At 43.5% G+C, this 23,012-nt stretch overlaps 1 protein-coding gene across 1 annotated transcript in view; it reads right to left on the reverse strand.

The window, feature by feature from the left end:
- The window catches only part of LOC139424084 (Usher syndrome 1Ga (autosomal recessive)), a 32,979-nt gene that overhangs the window by 4,853 nt on the left and 5,114 nt on the right, over positions 1-23,012 (reverse strand). The window contains exon 2 of the mRNA XM_071175779.1: positions 1,442-1,898. Coding sequence (XP_071031880.1) covers positions 1,442-1,898 — 457 coding nt within the window. The remainder of the gene's footprint in view (positions 1-1,441; positions 1,899-23,012) is intronic.

Consider the following 23,012-nt stretch of genomic DNA (forward strand, 5'->3'; position numbering starts at 1 on the left):
CACACTGACAGTGGTGGTGTTTAGGCGGTGCAGTTTGTACTGACCTGAGAGTATGGCACACTGACAGTGGTGGTGTTTAGGCGGTGCAGTTTGTACTGACCTGATAGTATGGCACACTGACAGTGGTGGTGTTTAGGTGGTGCAGTTTGTACTGACCTGAGTATGGCACACTAACGGTGGTGTTTAGGTGGTGCAGCTTGTACTGACCTGAGAGTATGGCACACTGACAGTGGTGGTGTTTAGGTGGTGCAGTTTGTACTGACCTGAGAGTATGGCACACTGACAGTGGTGGTGTTTGTACTGACCTGAGAGTATGGCACACTGACGGTGGTGCAGTTTGTACTGACCTGAGAGTATGGCACACTGACAGTGGTGGTGTTTGTACTGACCTGAGAGTATGGCACACTGATGGTGGTGCAGTTTGTACTGACCTGAGAGTATGGCACACTGACAGTGGTGGTGTTTGTACTGACCTGAGAGTATGGCACACTGACGGTGGTGCAGTTTGTACTGACCTGAGAGTATGGCACACTGACAGTGGTGGTGTTTGTACTGACCTGAGAGTATGGCACACTGACAGTGGTGGTGTTTAGGCGGTGCAGTTTGTACTGACCTGAGAGTATGGCACACTGACAGTGGTGGTGTTTAGGTGGTGCAGTTTGTACTGACCTGAGAGTATGGCACACTGACGGTGGTGCAGCTTGTACTGACCTGATAGTATGGCACACTGACAGTGGTGCAGTATGTACTGACCTGATAGTATGGCACACTGACAGTGGTGGTGTTTAGGCGGTGCAGTTTGTACTGACCTGAGAGTATGGCACACTGACGGTGGTGCAGCTTGTACTGACCTGATAGTATGGCACACTGACAGTGGTGGTGTTTAGGTGGTGCAGCTTGTACTGACCTGAGAGTATGGCACACTGACAGTGGTGGTGTTTAGGTGGTGCAGTTTGTACTGACCTGAGAGTATGGCACACTGACAGTGGTGGTGTTTAGGCGGTGCAGTTTGTACTGACCTGAGAGTATGGCACACTGACAGTGGTGGTGTTTAGGCGGTGCAGTTTGTACTGACCTGATAGTATGGCACACTGACAGTGGTGGTGTTTAGGTGGTGCAGTTTGTACTGACCTGAGTATGGCACACTAACGGTGGTGTTTAGGTGGTGCAGCTTGTACTGACCTGAGAGTATGGCACACTGACAGTGGTGGTGTTTAGGTGGTGCAGTTTGTACTGACCTGAGAGTATGGCACACTGACAGTGGTGGTGTTTGTACTGACCTGAGAGTATGGCACACTGACAGTGGTGGTGTTTAGGCAGTGCAGTTTGTACTGACCTGAGTATGGCACACTGACAGTGGTGGTGTTTAGGTGGTGCAGCTTGTACTGACCTGAGTATGGCACACTAACGGTGGTGTTTAGGTGGTGCAGTTTGTACTGACCTGAGAGTATGGCACACTGACAGTGGTGGTGTTTAGGTGGTGCAGCTTGCGGCTCACTGAGCTGCTTGTGTAGCTGGTGAAGCTCATGGCGTCTGACATGGACTGCTCCGACGCTGCCTCTTTGTGGAACTTGCGCTCCATACGCTTGTGGTGCTTCCGCTGCAGCTTCACACACTCCTTAATCCTCCTCTCGGCCTCGCGGAAAGCCCGCTCCTTCAGCTTCCCCACCAGCTTGGGGTTGAGGGCCGACTGCTTGGCGGCGATAGAGTCCAGGTAGCGGACACAGTCCATGTGGCTTTTGGTGGCGGCCATGTCCAGGGGCGTGTGGTAGTCGTTGTCCAGGCACCACATGTTGGCACCGAAGGACACCAGGAAGGACAGGCAGTTGTGGTGACCGTTGGCGGCCGCCAGGTGGAGAGGTGTGTTCCCCCATATGTCACACTTATCAGGGTTGCCTCTGCAGAACAAGAGGAAGTACAGACATCAGCTAGAATGTTGATCAAAAGAGGCTGAAAGAAGCAACGGGCATATAGCACACACATGGCCTCCATATTAGGAAGTCTTCATTCTAATATGGATGTTGTACACAGACCAGGGATGAACAGGACTATGTAAAACTATTTCAAATACTTGAACTGTGCTGGATTTAGTTTTTATTTTTCTCCCCAGAGCCAATGGTGTAGTCCCAAATGTGAAAATATCAAGCTAAATCTAATGCACCACAAATACGTGCTCTTAGTAAACAAGATACTTTTTTTTCACTCTTACCTGCACTTGAAACATCCATTTTTGCAACGATGTCAAGATCATCCCCAACTCTTTACAGTGTCAATGAAGACCCGTGCCCAGACAGAGGTGATGATGCTGTTACAACAAGTCATGTTCTGTTCCAAAGGCATTCAATAAGTGCTATCTGTGAGTAATATGAGCACTGCTGCTGCTCCCGTTTCAACTGTTCTGCCTTATTATTATTCGACCATGCTGGTCATTTATGAACATTTGAACATCTTGACCATGTTCTGTTATAATCTCCACCCGGCACAGCCAGAAGAGGACTGGCCACCCCACATAGCCTGGTTCCTCTCTAGGTTTCTTCCTAGGTTTTGGCCTTTCTAGGGAGTTTTTCCTAGCCACCGTGCTTCTACACCTGCATTGCTTGCTGTTTGGGGTTTTAGGCTGGGTTTCTGTACAGCACTTTGAGATATCAGCTGATGTACGAAGGGCTATATAAATAAATTTGATTTGATTTGAACCAGGAGAAGGATAACCCACTCTCAGATACTCCTAAACATAGCAGGTACCTTGTGAGAAAGCCCATTTTTTTTACATCGTGATTTCAGCACTGAGCTCTCATCCATGGGCTGTTCGAGTCTTCATAAATCATGTTTAACCTGACATCACAGTACCCTTTAGCACTGGTAAATCTCTGCAGCCACAGCACCAGCACCACAGTAAACTAATTCTTAATGACACCAAACAGATACACACGTTATGAGATGAACAATACCACTGTTTGGATCTGTTGTCATTACGTTTAGAGGATTTCTCTGGCTTCTCCATGCTTTTCATTCCCCTGCCATCAGCTTACCATCAGCCTACCATGACCCCATGGGCACCTCCGCCTCCACTAGGACCTACACCTCTACACTACAGTCAGCCTGTAACACAACCACCAGTTTGTCAACACCACTACACTAACCAGTGTCTTGTTTCACGGGAGGCCCGGGCCAGTCAGGCTGCCCCTGACTCGGGAGCGTACTACCGGGGTGTGCATACCTGGTGATGTCATGCTCACTTCCTTCAGTCGCGCAGCATTGGAGCTGAGTCTTCCCAATGTAGGGACAGTACAGTTGACTTAACGTGACTAATATTTGTTTAGGGCCAGTACAGATGACTTAACGTGACTAATATTTGTTTAGGGACAGTACAGATGACTTAACGTGACTATTTGTTTAGGGACAGTACAGATGACTTAACGTGACTAATATTTGTTTAGGGACAGTACAGATGACTTAACGTCACTAATATTTGTTTAGGGCCAGTACAGATGACTTAACGTGACTAATATTTGTTTAGGGACAGTACAGATGACTGAATATCACTAATATTTGTTTAGGGCTGAGGGGCAGAGTTCTAATGTGTTCCATAAAACATTGATAACATATCACAACGTGATTCGTATTTCAGTTCTATTCCCAGGAAAAGGGAATTGTTTACAGGAATTACATCAAAGGTGAAGACCTGTTTACCGCCAGCTTGTACTTCAACTTATCCTTTCAGAGGTTTAAATATTAACAGGAAGTTCCTCTATTTAAAGGCAGTGTATAAACAGCTGTCAGATGTGGAATGGTTCTGGATGGTGGTACACTAACCTTATTGCTGATCTTAAAGGGGAAGTTCCATGATTTTACAACTTGATGTTAGATGGTTCCTGACCCTGAAAGTAGTCTATGGGCCAGGAGACCAACTTTAATCCATGGTTAGTTTTTAAATGTGTATATATTTTATTTATCCAGGTGAGTCAGTTAAAACCCCTTACACTGGTGGGCATTGGGCTAAATGAAATGTTTACCTCAGAGGAAGTATGGAAAGCATAAGCATAATCATGGTAGCAATTAGAAGGGAACCGTTTGGAGATTATGGGACAAGTATTAGACTAAAGGTGAGGACAACAGTTCACCTGACACAAGACTGAATCCACTGTTGATTTAATGTGATTTTTTGTTTTACATTTACAGCACTTTTTACTGCATTTGTTTAACTAAAGCAGAAAATACTCTGGATACATTCAGTAACATGATAAGAATATTGTTGGGAAATCTGGGGTAGGTGCAACATAAGACAATAGAATGACAAGGGTTTGAGTGAGAGGACTAACTGGTGTCTCCAAGGGGCCACACACCTCTCCAAGTGTGAACAGTTCCTAAGTAACTTCAATGCATTTCTATGACTCAAAGGAGAGTCTTCAACTATAAGGTGTTTTTGTATGTTCTATAGCCAACATGAGAGCTCCATTATAACATGACATTAGTGTTAAGGCTTTCACAAGGCAATTCAGAGCAACAGATTGTCATTACTTTGCACATAGAATGGAGTCACGAGTGCATTCAAATATGTGGTCCACGGCAAATCTTTGTCCCAATACAACAAACATTGTCTCATTCTGTTCAGAACAAACCTAGGGTATAACACCATGTCATCTTGTAACTGTATATTAGTGTTCATAAATGCTGACACTGTTTATTACATGAGTGTTTAATGATATGGAAATGTGAAGTGTACATGTATACAGCCACTGCCTTACGATATAGGCCCTTATCAGAGTTCAAAGCTGCCTGTAAAGGACTACAAACAAATTCTTATTTACAATGACGGCCTGGCCAGTGAGGACTAGGAAGTGTGGTGCAATAAATCAAATCACAACAAAACATGTGACAACACAGAAGGACAGGGACATGTGACAACACAGAAGGGCGGGGACATGTGACAACACAGAAGGGCAGGGACATGTGACAACACAGAAGGGCAGGGACATGTGACAACACAGAAGGGCAGGGACATGTGACAACACAGAAGGGCAGGGACATGTGACAACACAGAAGGACAGGGACATGTGACAACACAGAAGGACAGGGACATGTGACAACACAGAAGGACAGGGACGTGTGACAACACAGAAGGACAGGGACATGTGACAACACAGAAGGACAGGGACATGTGACAACACAGAAGGACAGGGACAACACAGGACAGGGGCATGTGACAGGACAGGACAGGGGCATGTGACAGGACAGGGGCATGTGACAACACAGGACAGGGACATGTGACAGGACAGGGACAACACAGGACAGGGGCATGTGACAACACAGGACAGGGACAACACAGGACAGGGGCATGTGACAGGACAGGACAGGGGCATGTGACAGGACAGGACAGGGGCATGTGACAACACAGGACAGGGGCATGTGACAACACAGAAGGACTGGGACGTGACAACACAGAAGGACGGGGGCATGTGACAACACAGAAGGACGGGGGCATGTGACAACACAGAAGGATGGGGGCATGTGACAACACAGAAGGATGGGGGCATGTGACAACAGAAGGACGGGGACATGTGACAACACAGAAGGACGGGAACTGAGGTCACAGTCTAAATCTTTTAGGAACTGAGGGGTCACGGTCTAAATCATTTAGAAACAGGGGTCACAATCTAGAAGATTTAGGAACTGAGAGGTCAGTCTAAATCTTCTAGGAACTGAGGGGTCACGGTCTAAATCTTCTAGGAACTGAGGGGTCACAGATGTACACAGAATAATAGAGAACAATGAAACAAATATACTTTATATTGGTTAGGGTCTGGTAGGGTTATTATTGAACCTTAATTTAACAAGGCAAATCAGTTAAGAACAAATTCTTGTTTTATAATGACGGCCCAAGCTCCGCCTTATGGGACTCCTGATCATGGCCGGTTGTGATACAGCCCGGGATCAAACCAGGGTCTGTAGTGACTCCTCTAGCACTGAGATGCAATGCCTTAGACCACTGCGCCACTTGGTAGCCCATTAGGGGGTCAGATAGGGTTAGGTAGAGTGTATTCTACTTGTACAGTAGAGGTCAGGTATTATTCAACACTGTTCTATTGTTGGAGGATATGTTGACAGGTCGGTTGATGGAAATGTGAATGCGTGCTGTTTATCATAATCAGTGAGCCATAGGTACAGTACACAGTGTAGTAAATGTTTTATAAGGTGTATACCGTGGGAATTCCTAGAACTAGGTTTGTTATCAGTTACTTTATCACCACACTGTCTAAGTGGACCTGCCATTGTGTTACTTTGTGTGCATTTTCCCTCAACAAAATTGTGGAATGATGAAGCCCATCTTGCTTCTCTGGGGATCCCTTGCATGTTGAACTGTAGATGACATCGCCATAGTCAAGCATGGGGAAGATCATCTGTATTAGTGTCAACCGGGCAGAGGGGTGAAAGAGGTCCTGTTACGACAGAGTCAATCCAATCACTTTCTTGACAACAACCCCTTTTGATTTGAACGAAACCTCCCATACATATTTTCCCATTTTAGAAGTGATCAGAAAGTGACTCTTTTTCACATTGACGAGATAAAGGTGCTCAATGTTGACCCGTGTTGCATACCCCACCATACCACGAGACTTGTCTTCATCACTGGAAAAGATCAACGGTTGAGATTATCTTTTAAAAGCTTACAAACAGGGTTGTCAAACTATTTGATACTTTATAAAAAACATTATTCTTTTCAAGAAATTGACATTTTTAAACCTTTACATGTTGTGTCTCAACCGATGGAGGCACAACACAACCTCCGATGATGTGAAGTCTAAGTTACAACATATGCAAATGTAAAAATGATCTGAACACTCGTAAACTCCATTTACGTTAAATGTAAATAAATAAAAGACCAAACAACTGTTTGACAACTGTGTTTCTCCATCCACTTACTTCATCATTTCAGCCAATCACTTTTCCTGGCATGTTTTCCATCTGGTCCTTTAGATTGCTGCTGCTGCTTATTACTATGATAAATCACATGGCGAGGACGTTTGCTATCAAGCTAATATATCTAATAAGTGGTGCAAGGCAAGTAGGGCTGACCCCAATTAGTCGATGGTTGATTGTTTGGTCGACCAAGATTTTTTTATTTGAGCAGTGTATATACATATACATACACACACACACTACCGTTCAAAAGTTTTGGTCACTTAGAAATGTCCTTGTTTTTGAAAGAAAAGCACTTTTTTTGTCCCTTAAAATAACATCAAATTGATCAGAAATACAGTGTAGACATTGTTAATGTTGTAAATGACTATCGTAGCTGGAAATCGCTGATTATTTTAATAGAATATCTACAAAGGTGTACAGAGGCCCATTATCAGCAACCATCACTCCTGTGTTCCAATGGCACGTTATGTTAGCTAATCCAGGTTTATCATTTTAAAAGGTCATTAGCAAACCCTTTTGCAACAAAATATTTCTTGCTCATATGATTTGAGAAACGAATCATCAGGAGTAGGCAGCACCATAAGTGAGTAAACTGAGATACAACTAGGGAGTTAATCAGGGCAATTTGTCCATAAATAGACAGGTATATACCTCCATGGTTGCAGGATCTTGTCTATTTTTACATGTTTTCTATTGAAATTCATTGTGGAGAGCTCATTTATATATTTTGTGATATGAATACCAAGTATGTCTACTTCACCATAAACCCATTTTAAAGGTAAACTGCAGGGTAATGTAAAAGTAATTTTTTAAAGATCCAATACGTAATATTGTACACTTATCATAATTAGGTTTTAGTCCAGAAGAGTTATCTATATCTTCAGCGAGACATTGCAGGGATCTAGATTGCGAACTTAATATAAAACGTGAGTCATCGGCACACATGGACACCTTTGCTTTTAAGCCTTGGATTTCTAATGGAAAGTGTTGTATAAATCTACAGGGATGCTGTCAAAAAGTGGTTGAATTCAAATGGATTTACCTGATATAAAAACTGGAAAATTACAGACTTGGGATTTCTTTGAAAAGCCATTAGGACCTTCACTAACATTAGCCACCGCTAGCTAGCTAACAATCAATGGAAGTGATAGGGGCAACCGTGAACTGTTAAAAATTTTTTTTAAAAAGTTCCAGATGACCTTTAAGCAATAATTGAGTTGATTTCAGTTGACTTTCCAACATAAATGCTTTAACAGACAGGGTTTGAGCTCCGTCGTAGCATCCCTATATACTGTAGCATTAGTTCTCCAACAGGCTTGATCAATAGTTGATGAGGTGCAGCTAGCATTGCACTGGTCGCAGGGGCTAGGGATACATTATTGATGGACAAAGCTGCAAGATTTTCACAGACAACGGAGAAGCTGTGTGCCTGCCACGCTAGTCCCAACCAGAGCCAGGATTAGCACCTTTCACCAGCCTGATCTTGATTTCTTGTGACCAACCCGGGTCTCGTGCGTAACACAACAGTTTTAGTCCAATGAGTTAAAGGCATTAACTAGGAACGCCAGCAGATTAACACCTCACCAGCCTGATCCTGATTCCCCCCCCCCAGGAGAGCCATAGGAGTAACTAACTCCTAACTTGACTGATTTTAACTTCTTCCTGCCCTGATCTGACAATCCACACTCTTAGAAAAAAAGGTTCCAAAAGGGTTCTTCGACTGTCCCCATACGATAAACCTTTTTGGTTCCAGGTAGAACCCTCTGTGGAAAGGGTTTTAAATGGAACCCAAAAGGGTTCTACCTGGAATCAAAAGGGGTTCTTCAGAGGTTTCCCCTATGGGGACAGCTGAAGAGCCCTTTTTGGTACTAGATGGAACCTTTTTTTCTCAGAGTGCAGGGTTCTAACACATTACTGTACTTAGCCTTCTGAGCTAAAGCCTCTGCATTAGCTCAGGGAGCCAAATTATTAAAATATCACCTGCCCAACCCTGGTTTCTCACAGTCTAGTGTTACCTACAAGGGTTCAAACTGGGTCGCCGGAATTTATTTGCTGTCTCCTCTCTAGTGTGCCAATTTTAGTGTCTTGTTTTGCATGTGTCGTCTTGTCTGGAACATAAGACAAAGGTGGTCTGGGAAGTCTAAATCTTCTAAGAACTGAGGGGTCACAGTCTATAAGATTTAGGAACTGAGAGGTCAGTCTAAATCTTCTAGGAACTGAGGGGTCACGGTCTAAATCTTCTAGGAACTGAGGGGTCACAGACGCATACAAAATAACAGAACAATTAAAAAATATACTTTATATTGGTCTCTACTATTCTGTATACATGAAACATCCTTGAATTCATTTGACCTGCTTATTCTACTGTACAGGTATGGTCAGGGTTGGGTAAGGCGTATTGTACTTGTATAGGGTCCGGTTAGGGTCAGGTAGGGCTAGGTTTAGGATCAGGTATGGTCAGGTAGGGTTAGGGTCAGGTAGGGCTAGGTTTAGGATCAGGTAGGGCAAGGTTTAGGATCAGGTATGGTCAGGTAGGATTGGGGTTAGGTAGGGTCAGGTTTAGGATCAGGTAGGGTTAGGTTTAGGATCAGGTAGGGTCAGGTTTAGGATCAGGTAGGGTCAGGTTTAGGATCAGGTAGGGTTAGGTTTAGGATCAGGTAGGGTTAGGTTTAGGATCAGGTAGGGTTAGGTTTAGGATCAGGTAGGGTTAGGGTTAGGTTTAGGATCAGGTAGGGTTAGGGTCAGGTAGGGCTAGGTTTAGGATCAGGTAGGTTTAGGGTCAGGTAGGTTTAGGGTCAGGTAGGGTTAGGTTTAGGGTCAGGTAGGGTTAGGTTTAGGATCAGGTAGGGTTAGGTTTAGGATCAGGTAGGGTTAGGTTTAGGGTTAGGTTTAGGATCAGGTAGGGTTAGGTTTAGGATCAGGTAGGGTTAGGGTCTGGTAGGGTTAGGGTCTGGTAGGGCTAGGTTTAGGGTCAGGTAGGGTCAGGTAGGTTTAGGGTCAGGTAGGGTTAGGTTTAGGATCAGGTAGGGTTAGGTTTAGGATCAGGTAGGGTTAGGTTTAGGATCAGGTAGGGTTAGGGTCTGGTAGGTTCGGTTAGGGTCAGTTAGGTTCAGGTAGGGTTAGGTTCAGGTAGGGTTAGGTTTAGGATCAGGTAGGGTTAGGTTTAGGATCAGGTAGGGTTAGGTTTAGGGTTAGGATCAGGTAGGGTTAGGTTTAGGATCAGGTAGGGTCAGGGTCTGGTAGGTTCAGGTAGGGTTAGGGTCAGGTAGGGCTAGGTTTAGGGTCAGGTAGGGTCAGGTAGGTTTAGGGTCAGGTACGGTTAGGTTTAGGATCAGGTAGGGTTAGGTTTAGGATCAGGTAGGGTTAGGTTTAGGATCAGGTAGGGTTAGGTTTAGGGTTAGGTTTAGGATCAGGTAGGGTTAGGGTCTGGTAGGTTCGGTTAGGATCAGGTAGGGTTAGGTTTAGGATCAGGTAGGGTTAGGTTTAGGGTTAGGTTTAGGATCAGGTAGGGTTAGGTTTAGGATCAGGTAGGGTTAGGGTCTGGTAGGTTCGGTTAGGATCAGGTAGGGTTAGGGTCAGGTAGGGTTAGGATCAGGTAGGGTTAGGATCAGGTAGGGTTAGGATCAGGTAGGGTTAGGTTTAGGATCAGGTAGGGTTAGGTTTAGGATCAGGTAGGGTTATGTTTAGGGTTAGGTTTAGGATCAGGTAGGGTAAGGTTTAGGATCAGGTAGGGTTAGGGTCAGTTAGGATCAGGTAGGGTTAGGGTCAGGTAGGGTTAGGTTCAGGTAGGGTTAGGGTCAGGTATGGTCAGGTAGGGTTAGGTTTAGGATCAGGTAGGGTTAGGGTCAGGTAGGGTTAGGGTCAGGTAGGGCTAGGTTTAGGATCAGGTAGGGTCGGGTTTAGGATCAGGTAGGGTCAGGTTTAGGATCAGGTAGGGTTAGGGTCAGGTAGGGCTAGGTTTAGGATCAGGTAGGTTTAGGGTCAGGTAGGTTTAGGGTCAGGTAGGGTTAGGTTTAGGGTCAGGTAGGGTTAGGTTTAGGATCAGGTAGGGTTAGGTTTAGGATCAGGTAGGGTTAGGTTTAGGGTTAGGTTTAGGATCAGGTAGGGTTAGGTTTAGGATCAGGTAGGGTTAGGGTCTGGTAGGGTTAGGGTCTGGTAGGGCTAGGTTTAGGGTCAGGTAGGGTCAGGTAGGTTTAGGGTCAGGTAGGGTTAGGTTTAGGATCAGGTAGGGTTAGGTTTAGGATCAGGTAGGGTTAGGTTTAGGATCAGGTAGGGTTAGGGTCTGGTAGGTTCGGTTAGGGTCAGTTAGGTTCAGGTAGGGTTAGGTTCAGGTAGGGTTAGGTTTAGGATCAGGTAGGGTTAGGTTTAGGATCAGGTAGGGTTAGGTTTAGGGTTAGGATCAGGTAGGGTTAGGTTTAGGATCAGGTAGGGTCAGGGTCTGGTAGGTTCAGGTAGGGTTAGGGTCAGGTAGGGCTAGGTTTAGGGTCAGGTAGGGTCAGGTAGGTTTAGGGTCAGGTACGGTTAGGTTTAGGATCAGGTAGGGTTAGGTTTAGGATCAGGTAGGGTTAGGTTTAGGATCAGGTAGGGTTAGGTTTAGGGTTAGGTTTAGGATCAGGTAGGGTTAGGGTCTGGTAGGTTCGGTTAGGATCAGGTAGGGTTAGGTTTAGGATCAGGTAGGGTTAGGTTTAGGGTTAGGTTTAGGATCAGGTAGGGTTAGGTTTAGGATCAGGTAGGGTTAGGGTCTGGTAGGTTCGGTTAGGATCAGGTAGGGTTAGGGTCAGGTAGGGTTAGGATCAGGTAGGGTTAGGATCAGGTAGGGTTAGGATCAGGTAGGGTTAGGTTTAGGATCAGGTAGGGTTAGGTTTAGGATCAGGTAGGGTTATGTTTAGGGTTAGGTTTAGGATCAGGTAGGGTAAGGTTTAGGATCAGGTAGGGTTAGGGTCAGTTAGGATCAGGTAGGGTTAGGGTCAGGTAGGGTTAGGTTCAGGTAGGGTTAGGGTCAGGTATGGTCAGGTAGGGTTAGGTTTAGGATCAGGTAGGGTTAGGGTCAGGTAGGGTTAGGGTCAGGTAGGGCTAGGTTTAGGATCAGGTAGGGTCGGGTTTAGGATCAGGTAGGGTCAGGTTTAGGATCAGGTAGGGTTAGGGTCAGGTAGGGCTAGAGCTAAGGTCAGGTAGGGTTATGGTCAGGTAGGGCTAGAGCTAGGGTCAGGTAAGGGTAGGGTCAGGTAGGGTTAGGGTCTGGTAGGGTTAGGGTCAGTTAGGGCTAGGGTCTGGTAGGGCTAGGGTCAGTTAGGGCTAGGTTTAGGATCAGTTATGGTCAGGTAGGGCTAGGTTTAGGGTCAGGTAGGGCTAGGGTCAGGTAGGGTTAGGGTCATTCTGTTCTATTAAAACCTCTTCGGACTAGGGGGCACTATTTTCACGTCCAGATGAAAAGCGTGCCCAAAGTAAACTGTCTGTTACTCAGGCCCAGAAGCTAGGACATTCATATAATTGGTAGATTTGGATAGAAACACTCTAAAGTTTCTAAAACTGTGAAAAAAATATCTGAGTATAACAGAACTTATTTGGCAGGCGAAACCCTGAGGACAAACCATCCAGGAAAAATAAAAATTAAGGTTACTGTGTTTTCAATTGGTTTTCTATGGGAAACTATATTTGAGGCACCTGGTTACAGTTCCTATGGCTTCCACTAGATGGCAACAGTCTTTAGAAATTGGTTGATGATTTTCTTTTGAGAAATGAAGAAGTACAGCTGCTCGTTGTGAGTGTCAAGCCAAGTGGACTCTATTGTTTGTTGCGCACGACCTGGAGCTCGCTCCACGTTGAATTTATCCGCTATTGAACACAGTATATTCCGTCTTAAATTTGATTTGATTATTTATGTTTTAGGATACATCAAATCAAATCAAATCAAATTTTATTTGTCACATACACATGGTTAGCAGATGTTAATGCGAGTGTAGCGAAATGCTTGTGCTTCTAGTTCCGACAATGCAGTAATAACAAGTAATCTAACTACCAATTCCAAAACTACTGTCTTGTACACAGTGTAAGGGGATAAAGAATATGTACATAAGGATATATGAATGAGTGATGGTACAGAGCAGCATAGGCAAGATACAGTAGATGGTATCGAGTACAGTATGTACAAATGAGATGAGTATGTAAACAAAGTGGCATAGTTTAAAGTGGCTAGTGATACATGTATTACATAAGGATACAGTCGATGATATAGAGTACAGTATATACGTATGCATATGAGATGAATAATGTAGGGTAAGTAACATTATATAAGGTAGCATTGTTTAAAGTGGCTAGTGATATATTTACATCATTTCCCATCAATTCCCATTATTAAAGTGGCTGGAGTTGAGTCAGTGTCAGTGTGTTGGCAGCAGCCACTCAGTGTTGAACAGGCAGTGGCTCGGGTGGTTGATGTCCTTGATGATCTTTATGGCCTTCCTGTGACATCGGGTGGTGTAGGTGTCCTGGAGGGCAGGTAGTTTGCCCCCGGTGATGCGTTGTGCAGACCTCACTACCCTCTGGAGAGCCTTACGGTTGAGGGCGGTGCAGTTGCCATACCAGGCGGTGATACAGCCCGCCAGGATGCTCTCGATTGTGCATCTGTAGAAGTTTGTGAGTGCTTTTGGTGACAAGCCGAATTTCTTCAGCCTCCTGAGGTTGAAGAGGCGCTGCTGCGCCTTCTTCACGATGCTGTCTGTGTGAGTGGACCAATTCAGTTTGTCTGTGATGTGTATGCCGAGGAACTTAAAACTTGCTACCCTCTCCACTACTGTTCCATCGATGTGGATAGGGGGGTGTTCCCTCTGCTGTTTCCTGAAGTCCACAATCATCTCCTTAGTTTTGTTGACGTTGAGTGTGAGGTTATTTTCTTGACACCACACTCCGAGGGCCCTCACCTCCTCCCTGTAGGCCGTCTCGTCGTTGTTGGTAATCAAGCCTACCACTGTTGTGTCGTCTGCAAACTTGATGATTGAGTTGGAGGCGTGCGTGGCCACGCAGTCGTGGGTGAACAGGGAGTACAGGAGAGGGCTCAGAACGCACCCTTGTGGGGCCCCAGTGTTGAGGATCAGCGGGGAGGAGATGTTGTTGCCTACCCTCACCACCTGGGGGCGGCCCGTCAGGAAGTCCAGTACCCAGTTGCACAGGGCGGGGTCGAGACCCAGGGTCTCGAGCTTGATGACGAGCTTGGAGGGTACTATGGTGTTGAATGCCGAGCTGTAGTCGATGAACAGCATTCTCACATAGGTATTCCTCTTGTCCAGATGGGTTAGGGCAGTGTGCAGTGTGGTTGAGATTGCATTGTCTGTGGACCTATTTGGGCGGTAAGCAAATTGGAGTGGGTCTAGGGTGTCAGGTAGGGTGGAGGTGATATGGTCCTTGACTAGTCTCTCAAAGCACTTCATGATGACGGATGTGAGTGCTACGGGGCGGTAGTCGTTTAGCTCAGTTACCTTAGCTTTCTTGGGAACAGGAACAATGGTGGCCCTCTTGAAGCATGTGGGAACAGCAGACTGGTATAGGGATTGATTGAATATGTCCGTAAACACACCGGCCAGCTGGTCTGCGCATGCTCTGAGGGCGCGGCTGGGGATGCCGTCTGGGCCTGCAGCCTTGCGAGGGTTAACACGTTTAAATGTCTTACTCACCTCGGCTGCAGTGAAGGAGAGACCGCATGTTTTCGTTGCGGGCCGTGTCAGTGGCACTGTATTGTCCTCAAAGCGGGCAAAAAAGTTATTTAGTCTGCCTGGGAGCAAGACATCCTGGTCCGTGACTGGGCTGGATTTCTTCCTGTAGTCCGTGATTGACTGTAGACCCTGCCACATGCCTCTTGTGTCTGAGCCGTTGAATTGAGATTCTACTTTGTCTCTGTACTGGCGCTTAGCTTGTTTGATAGCCTTGCGGAGGGAATAGCTGCACTGTTTGTATTCGGTCATGTTACCAGACACCTTGCCCTGATTAAAAGCAGTGGTTCGCGCTTTCAGTTTCACACGAATGCTGCCATCAATCCACGGTTTCTGGTTAGGGAATGTTTTAATCGTTGCTATGGGAACGACATCTTCAACGCACGTTCTAATGAACTCGCACACCGAATCAGCGTATTCGTCAATGTTGTTATCTGACGCAATACGAAACATCTCCCAGTCCACGTGATGGAAGCAACCTAAGGTTGGATTAGGAAAGTTGTTTGGACCAAGTTTACAGGTAACTTATTATATAATTTGTAGTCATTTTGGAACAGGTGTATTTCTGAATCAAACGTGCCAAATAAATTGACATTTTGGGGATATAAAGAAGGAATTTATCGAACAAAAGGACCATTTGTGATGTTTCTGGGACATTTTGAAATGCCAACAGAAGAAGATCTTCAAAGGTAAGGTATGAATTATATAGTTATTTCTGACTTTCGTGTTGAACCTCCCTGGTTAAAATATGTTTGTCATGCATTTGTATGATGGGGCGCTGTCCTCAGATAATCGCATGGTTTGCTTTCGCTGTAAAGCCTTTTTGAAATCTGACATGCCGGCTGGATTAACAAGGAGTTAAGCTTTATTTTTGATGTATTACACTTGTGATTTCATGAAAGTTTAATATTTATAGTAATTTAATTTGAATTTGGTGCTCTGCAATTTCACCGGATGTTTTCGAGGGGTCTAGCCGTAACAGGTTAAGAATATGTATCACAGTTTAACTGAGTTACAAGAGTACTTTTCTTCATTAAATCTTTATTTGTCAAAATGCTAATAAAGATTTTTTTTTCTCTCATTTTTGATTATCAGCGTCTTTTGGGGCTCCTTTTTTGTCTACTCCTGGTAAATGTTTTGGGGTGCAAATGTATGTGCAAAGGGGACTCAAGGGGTCAAGCGCTTTAAAGGACTGTGTCACAAATGCCCGGGCCTCTGGGCAGACGAATCTCAAATAAATATAAATATCAGTGCTATTATATAATATCTGCCAATTACCAGACACTTTATCCAAAGCCACTTACATTGATGCATACATTTTATGTCTGGTCCCAGGAATCCAACGCACCATCATGGCATTGCACACACCATGCTCTACCAACTGAGCTACAGACGACCAGCTATTTGATGATACATAATGTTTATTATGCAATTACAGCTCCAGTTGTTAGACATTACATGATTTTACACATCCCTCACTCTTCTCTGGGCACCTTTTACTGCAGGTCATATCCCAATAATAACACACGATAACTTTTGTTCACTTAAAATATGATAAAAATGGAATTGAAAAGGACTCCACTGTCCTCAGTATCCTGACTATGCTTGTTGTTACATCATAGAATGACAGATTGTTGCTCCCTACTGCTACTGTTTCACTTTCCCCTATAAATTCACTATAAATCCACTGTAAATCTGCCAGGCCTGTATTTCAGCAGCAAACCCAATAAAGTTGTCAGACATCACTGAAATGATCTCCCTGGATCTCAAGGGTGCTGCTGTCTAGTAGTCAGTCACTGGTGTTGTGAGAAACTATGACTATGGAAGTATCTTTAGTACTGAATGTCACGCACACTTTTTCATGGTGTTAGAACTGCTGTTTATCATAATCAGTGAGAGATAGGTACAGTACACATTTAGTGTAGTAAATCTTTTCGAATCAGTGAGAGATGGGTACAGTACACATTTAGTGTAGTAAATGTTTTATAAGGTGTATACCGTGGGAATTCCTAGAACTAGGGTTGTTATCGGTTACTTTATCACCACACTGTCTAAGTGGACCCGCCATTGTGTTACTTTGTGTACATTTTCCCTCAACAAAATGGTGGAATGCACAGAGGACTAATGAACCACATCAAACCTAATTTGGCATTTGCTTACAGTATATTTGTGTTCCTGAAATGCACACAAGGCCCACTTTAGTCTGTGTGAGAGAACGAGAGATCGGACTATGACTGGCAAAAGCAGACACACTGACAGAGAGAGAAATAGAGGAGAGAGAGAGAAATGACAAAGAGAGAGGGAGACAAAAAATTACACAACACATTTGGCCCTTTCACTGCTTGAATACCTCGGTCACCTGACCTGTTCGACAATGGGAGCTTATAGAGCACCCTCCACCTACACCCTGCCATGCTCTCAGCCCCCACAACCCCCTGCCACTGATGCCCCTTCACTCCCGCTAAGCTCCTGATGTGCCTATCTTCCTTGACCCTGAGGGTGAACAGTGCATTGCCCCCCACCTTCGCAAACTTCCCCAGGATCAGAGTGTTAAAAGTCAGTACGTCCTCCGGACCTTCCTGCCAGTCCCTAGTGTCTGCTGTCACTTGCAATGGTGGAAACGGTGGCTTAGGCAGTGCCACCTGGACCTCCCCATGACTCTCTCCAGCAGCCTCAGAGACGTGAGTCCTGTCTGCTGTGCCAACCCTCCAGCAGCTGTAGGTCAGCTAGTTTCTTGATGCCATTAAACATCCCTGCAGGGTGGCTGAATGACCTTAAAGGGATCTGTGGGTTGTGGAAGATGGCCTCCCATGGCCCATGCACCACACCCCCTTCTCGTGTGGTCCTTGGCAGTTGCCAGGCACTCAGTACTAGAGTGTAAAAGTCTAAGACCCCTGCTGTGTTCGGCCTCATGAGGAGAAGCTGCTGGTCCAGCCCTAAATTGCCAGCCCTCCTCAACAGAGCACATGCTAGTTCCCTCCAGCCATCATCAGTGTGGTATAGTCTCTGTGCCACTTTGGGTCGGAAGCCTGCCACCCTGCTCTCCAGGTCCATGAGGCCTTGTCTCCCCTCCTGGACAGGCAGCAGACCGCCGGGGCCGTTGAGAACAGTTTATATCATAGGGACGATGCCACCAAGTTGTTGATGATCAGCACCCTCCCTCTGTATGACACTTGGTAGAGGAGCCACCTCCACTTCGCCTGGCTTTGACACCACCACTTATGACACTCCCTCCCGGTTCTTCCTGACCCACCCCTCCAAGCCCAGATACATCCCAAGAATATTGATGTATTCTGACCCCCCCCCCCCACGCCCCCTTGTAACCTCTCAAACTAGACCCTGTAGGTTCTGCTCATCCCTAATCATCTCTGAGACGTCAACAGCATATGCTGATACTGCTACACCTGTCCCCAACCATGTCTGGCACACACACTGCCCACAGCCTCCTGTGTAGCAGGCCCAGAATTTCCTCAATAGTAAGCGTGCACAGCTGCCCCGATAGAGGACATCCCTGGAAAATGTCCCACCCTACCCAGACTGGCCTACCCAGACTGGCCTACCCAGGCTACCCTACTCAGCCCCCCCGCCCACCTTCACCATACATTTTAACACGGGCCACAAAATTCTCCCCACAACCGACAGCAGGTTGAACAGATACTCATGGTCCATCCTATCAAAGGCTTTCTAAGGAATAAGGTCCAAAGGTCCACATTCTGAAGCCTTGATTATTATGTCTCTGATTATGAACAGATGGTCTGTGATTGAGCATCCTGGTACACAGTACATTTGGTCCCAGTGGGACTTCAGTCTGTTAGAGAGGACCTTGGCAAAGACCTTATAGTCCCCACAGAACAACGCTACAGGCCTCCAGTTCTTTAGGTCACTCAAGCCACCCACCAACAGCTTAGTTGCAACTCCTCCGACACACTCACACAACAAGTCTTGTCCAATTCACTTTTTTATATAGTCCACAGGCAATCTCGTTACAATCTCCCCCCTACACAAGGTATGTGTGAAAGCCCCTGTCTTAAACACCCAAACAGGACCCCCCTCCCAACCCATATTAGGTGCATACACATTTATGGAGAGAAAGAGAGAGCGGGACAGAAAGAGAGAGAAATAGAGATTAGAGAGAGAATTCCACCGAACTTTTGCCAATGAACTACTTTGCTAATGGGCTTCTTTCTCTGGACAGGAAGGGAAACCAGGTCAGCCAGAAACACACTGAAGAGAGCTTTGTGTACTCCAGTTTACTGGTGCTTCCTAATCTAAACCCAACATACAGTCAGGTCCAAAATGATTGGCAACCCTTGATAAAGATGAGCAAAAAAGACTGTAATAAATAAATAATACAAATCCTGAGTTATATTGTTTGCTCAATCAAATTTGATTTGATTGTACGCTCAATAAAATTGGGAAATGTTTACACATCTTTTTTTTATCACATGTTAAACACTCTCTTTCTCTGATCAATTTTATTAGTATATAAAATAATATTTTCCTTTGTTTTGTGCATACAATATCTCAGTATTTATAGTATTTCATACAGTCTTTAAAAAGATCTTTATCAAGGATGCCATACGTTTTGAACCTGACCTTATCTAAACAGGCTCATTGGCCACTGGTCATTTGCACTGATTGTCCCAAATTAGATGTATTCATTTTCTATCCTGAATAGAATGTTTGATCTGAATTAATTTTATAGCTACTGACAAATGACATACATGGAAACTGAGTGACATTGTCTGTCTGTAAAAAAAGCATGACACTTTACACGTTTTTACTGAAAGAAGAAATAGCATGATGATGACGTGATGAGTTGTCCATTGTTGCATCACAGAATTCTGACCTGCACAATAACCAGTAAAGTAACATTCTACATGTAGAATTCTAATCTCACCCTCTCTGACGTTCTGGTGTTTTTTCAAAAAGCAATGTTAAGCTGAGGAGAGGATACAACAACAGCCTTAACTGATCATGGTAGGCTTCCTTTTTTGGCAAACATTTATGTTGCTAGGATATGATTAGAGATGGACACTTTTATGGTTATTTGAAAAACAGTGACATAACTAAGCAGTAGCTTGCTCATTGGTTAGTCTATAGTTGGAGCCAGTAGTCCCTCCACAAAGAAATCAATCAATGCACATCATCACGTCAACAAAACATTTATCAGATCCAATGTGATATTTTTGGGGGGTATTTGGAAGTTTTATTGACAGATATAGAATATGAGATGAGTGATACAGTAGTGTAGAGTGACTGGTAGAACAGGGGATTGGACCACTGCCTCAGGGCACTGCTAGGGGCACTATGTGACATTAAATGTCTGGAACTAACTAACCTACTCAGTTAATAGTCTATCAATGGAAAGGTTCATGATTAAACTGGTCTACACAGTCAATATATGTATTGGGTTATTTGGGGAAAAGGAGAAGGCAATTTTTGTTCTAACCAAATGAAAAATAGATATATTATTTTCTATTCTATGATATTCCATGATATTCTATTCCATGATACTCTATTCTATTCTATTATATGATATTCTGTTCTATTATATGATATTCTATGATATGATATATTCTATTCTATGATATTCTATTCTATGATATGATATTCTATTATATGGTATTATATTCTATGGTATTCTATTCTATGATATTCTATGATATGATCTATTCTATAATATATTATTCTGATATTCTATTCTATTATATGATATTCTATTCTATGATATGATATGATATTCTATTCTATTATATGGTATTCTATTCTATGGTATTCTATTATGTGATATTCTATTCTATGATATGATATTCTATTATATGGTATTATATTCTATGGTATTCTATTCTATGATATTCTATGATATGATCTATTCTATAATATATTATTCTGATATTCTATTCTATTATATGATATGATATGATATTCTATTCTATTATATGGTATTCTATTCTATGGTATTCTATTATATGATATTCTATGATATATTCTATTCTATGATATTCTATGATATGATCTATTCTATAATATATTATTCTGATATTCTATTCTATTATATGATATTCTATGATATGATATGATATTATATTATATTATATGGTATTCTATTCTATGGTATTCTATTATGTGATATTCTATTCTATGGTATTCCAAAACACAGAAAGCATAATCTGTCCAATAAAAGTACAGGAAATGTTCACAGTAGGTAGGCCTCTCTACAGTATGCACTATTAGTGTGGTCAGTGTGGTGGTGGTATTGGTGGCCTTTTACTTGTTTACCCCGAGCCAAAACAGTTCATTTCAATGGAACAAACATACATGACTTCAATAAATCCTCACTGACCACCACCTAGGCATTATTGGTGTGGCTAACCTGCCACAGACAAAGAACAAACTAAAGATCAGTAGGCTACTGTTACTTTATTTATCCTGCATCCTGAATCAGTCAGTAGGCTACTGTTACTTTATTTATCCTGCATCAGTCAGTAGGCTACTGTTACTTTATTTATCCTGCATCCTGATTCAGTCAGTAGGCTACTGTTACTTTATTTATCCTGCATCCTGAATCAGTCAGTAGGCTACTGTTACTTTATTTATCCTGCATCAGTCAGTAGGCTACTGTTACTTTATTTATCCTGAATCAGTCAGTAGGCCACTGTTACTTTATTTATCCTGCATCAGTCAGTAGGCTACTGTTACTTTATTTATCCTGCATCCTGAATCAGTCAGTAGGCCACTGTTACTTTATTTATCCTGAATCAGTCAGTAGGCTACTGTTACTTTATTTATCCTGCATCAGTCAGTAGGCTACTGTTACTTTATTTATCCTGCATCCTGAATCAGTCAGTAGGCCACTGTTACTTTATTTATCCTGAATCAGTCAGTAGACTACTGTTACTTTATTTATCCTGAATCAGTCAGTAGGCTACTGTTACTTTATTTATCCTGCATCCTGAATCAGTCAGTAGGCTACTGTTACTTTATTTATCCTGCATCCTGAATCAGTCAGTAGGCTACTGTTACTTTATTTATCCTGCATCCTGAATCAGTCAGTAGGCTACTGTTACTTTATTTATCCTGCATCAGTCAGTAGGCTACTGTTACTTTATTTATCCAGCATCCTGATTCAGTCAGTAGGCTACTGTTACTTTATTTATCCTGCATCCTGAATCAGTCAGTAGGCTACTGTTACTTTATTTATCCTGCATCAGTCAGTAGGCTACTGTTACTTTATTTATCCTGAATCAGTCAGTAGGCCACTGTTACTTTATTTATCCTGCATCAGTCAGTAGGCTACTGTTACTTTATTTATCCTGCATCCTGAATCAGTCAGTAGGCCACTGTTACTTTATTTATCCTGAATCAGTCAGTAGGCTACTGTTACTTTATTTATCCTGCATCAGTCAGTAGGCTACTGTTACTTTATTTATCCTGCATCCTGAATCAGTCAGTAGGCCACTGTTACTTTATTTATCCTGAATCAGTCAGTAGACTACTGTTACTTTATTTATCCTGAATCAGTCAGTAGGCTACTGTTACTTTATTTATCCTGCATCCTGAATCAGTCAGTAGGCTACTGTTACTTTATTTATCCTGCATCCTGAATCAGTCAGTAGGCTACTGTTACTTTATTTATCCTGCATCCTGAATCAGTCAGTAGGCTACTGTTACTTTATTTATCCTGCATCAGTCAGTAGGCTACTGTTACTTTGTTTATCCAGCATCCTGATTCAGTCAGTAGGCTACTGTTACTTTATTTATCCTGCATCCTGAATCAGTCAGTAGGCTACTGTTACTTTATTTATCCTGCATCAGTCAGTAGGCTACTGTTACTTTATTTATCCTGCATCCTGAATCAGTCAGTAGGCCACTGTTACTTTATTTATCCTGAATCAGTCAGTAGGCTACTGTTACTTTATTTATCCTGAATCAGTCAGTAGGCCACTGTTACTTTATTTATCCTGCATCAGTCAGTAGGCTACTGTTACTTTATTTATCCTGCATCCTGAATCAGTCAGTAGGCCACTGTTACTTTATTTATCCTGAATCAGTCAGTAGGCTACTGTTACTTTATTTATCCTGCATCAGTCAGTAGGCTACTGTTACTTTATTTATCCTGCATCCTGAATCAGTCAGTAGGCCACTGTTACTTTATTTATCCTGAATCAGTCAGTAGGCTACTGTTACTTTATTTATCCTGAATCAGTCAGTAGGCTACTGTTACTTTATTTATCCTGCATCCTGAATCAGTCAGTAGGCTACTGTTACTTTATTTATCCTGCATCCTGAATCAGTCAGTAGGCTACTGTTACTTTATTTATCCTGCATCCTGAATCAGTCAGTAGGCTACTGTTACTTTATTTATCCTGCATCAGTCAGTAG

The sequence above is a fragment of the Oncorhynchus clarkii genome, chromosome 13, assembly GCF_045791955.1.
Source record: "Oncorhynchus clarkii lewisi isolate Uvic-CL-2024 chromosome 13, UVic_Ocla_1.0, whole genome shotgun sequence".
Classification (NCBI taxonomy): domain Eukaryota; kingdom Metazoa; phylum Chordata; class Actinopteri; order Salmoniformes; family Salmonidae; genus Oncorhynchus; species Oncorhynchus clarkii.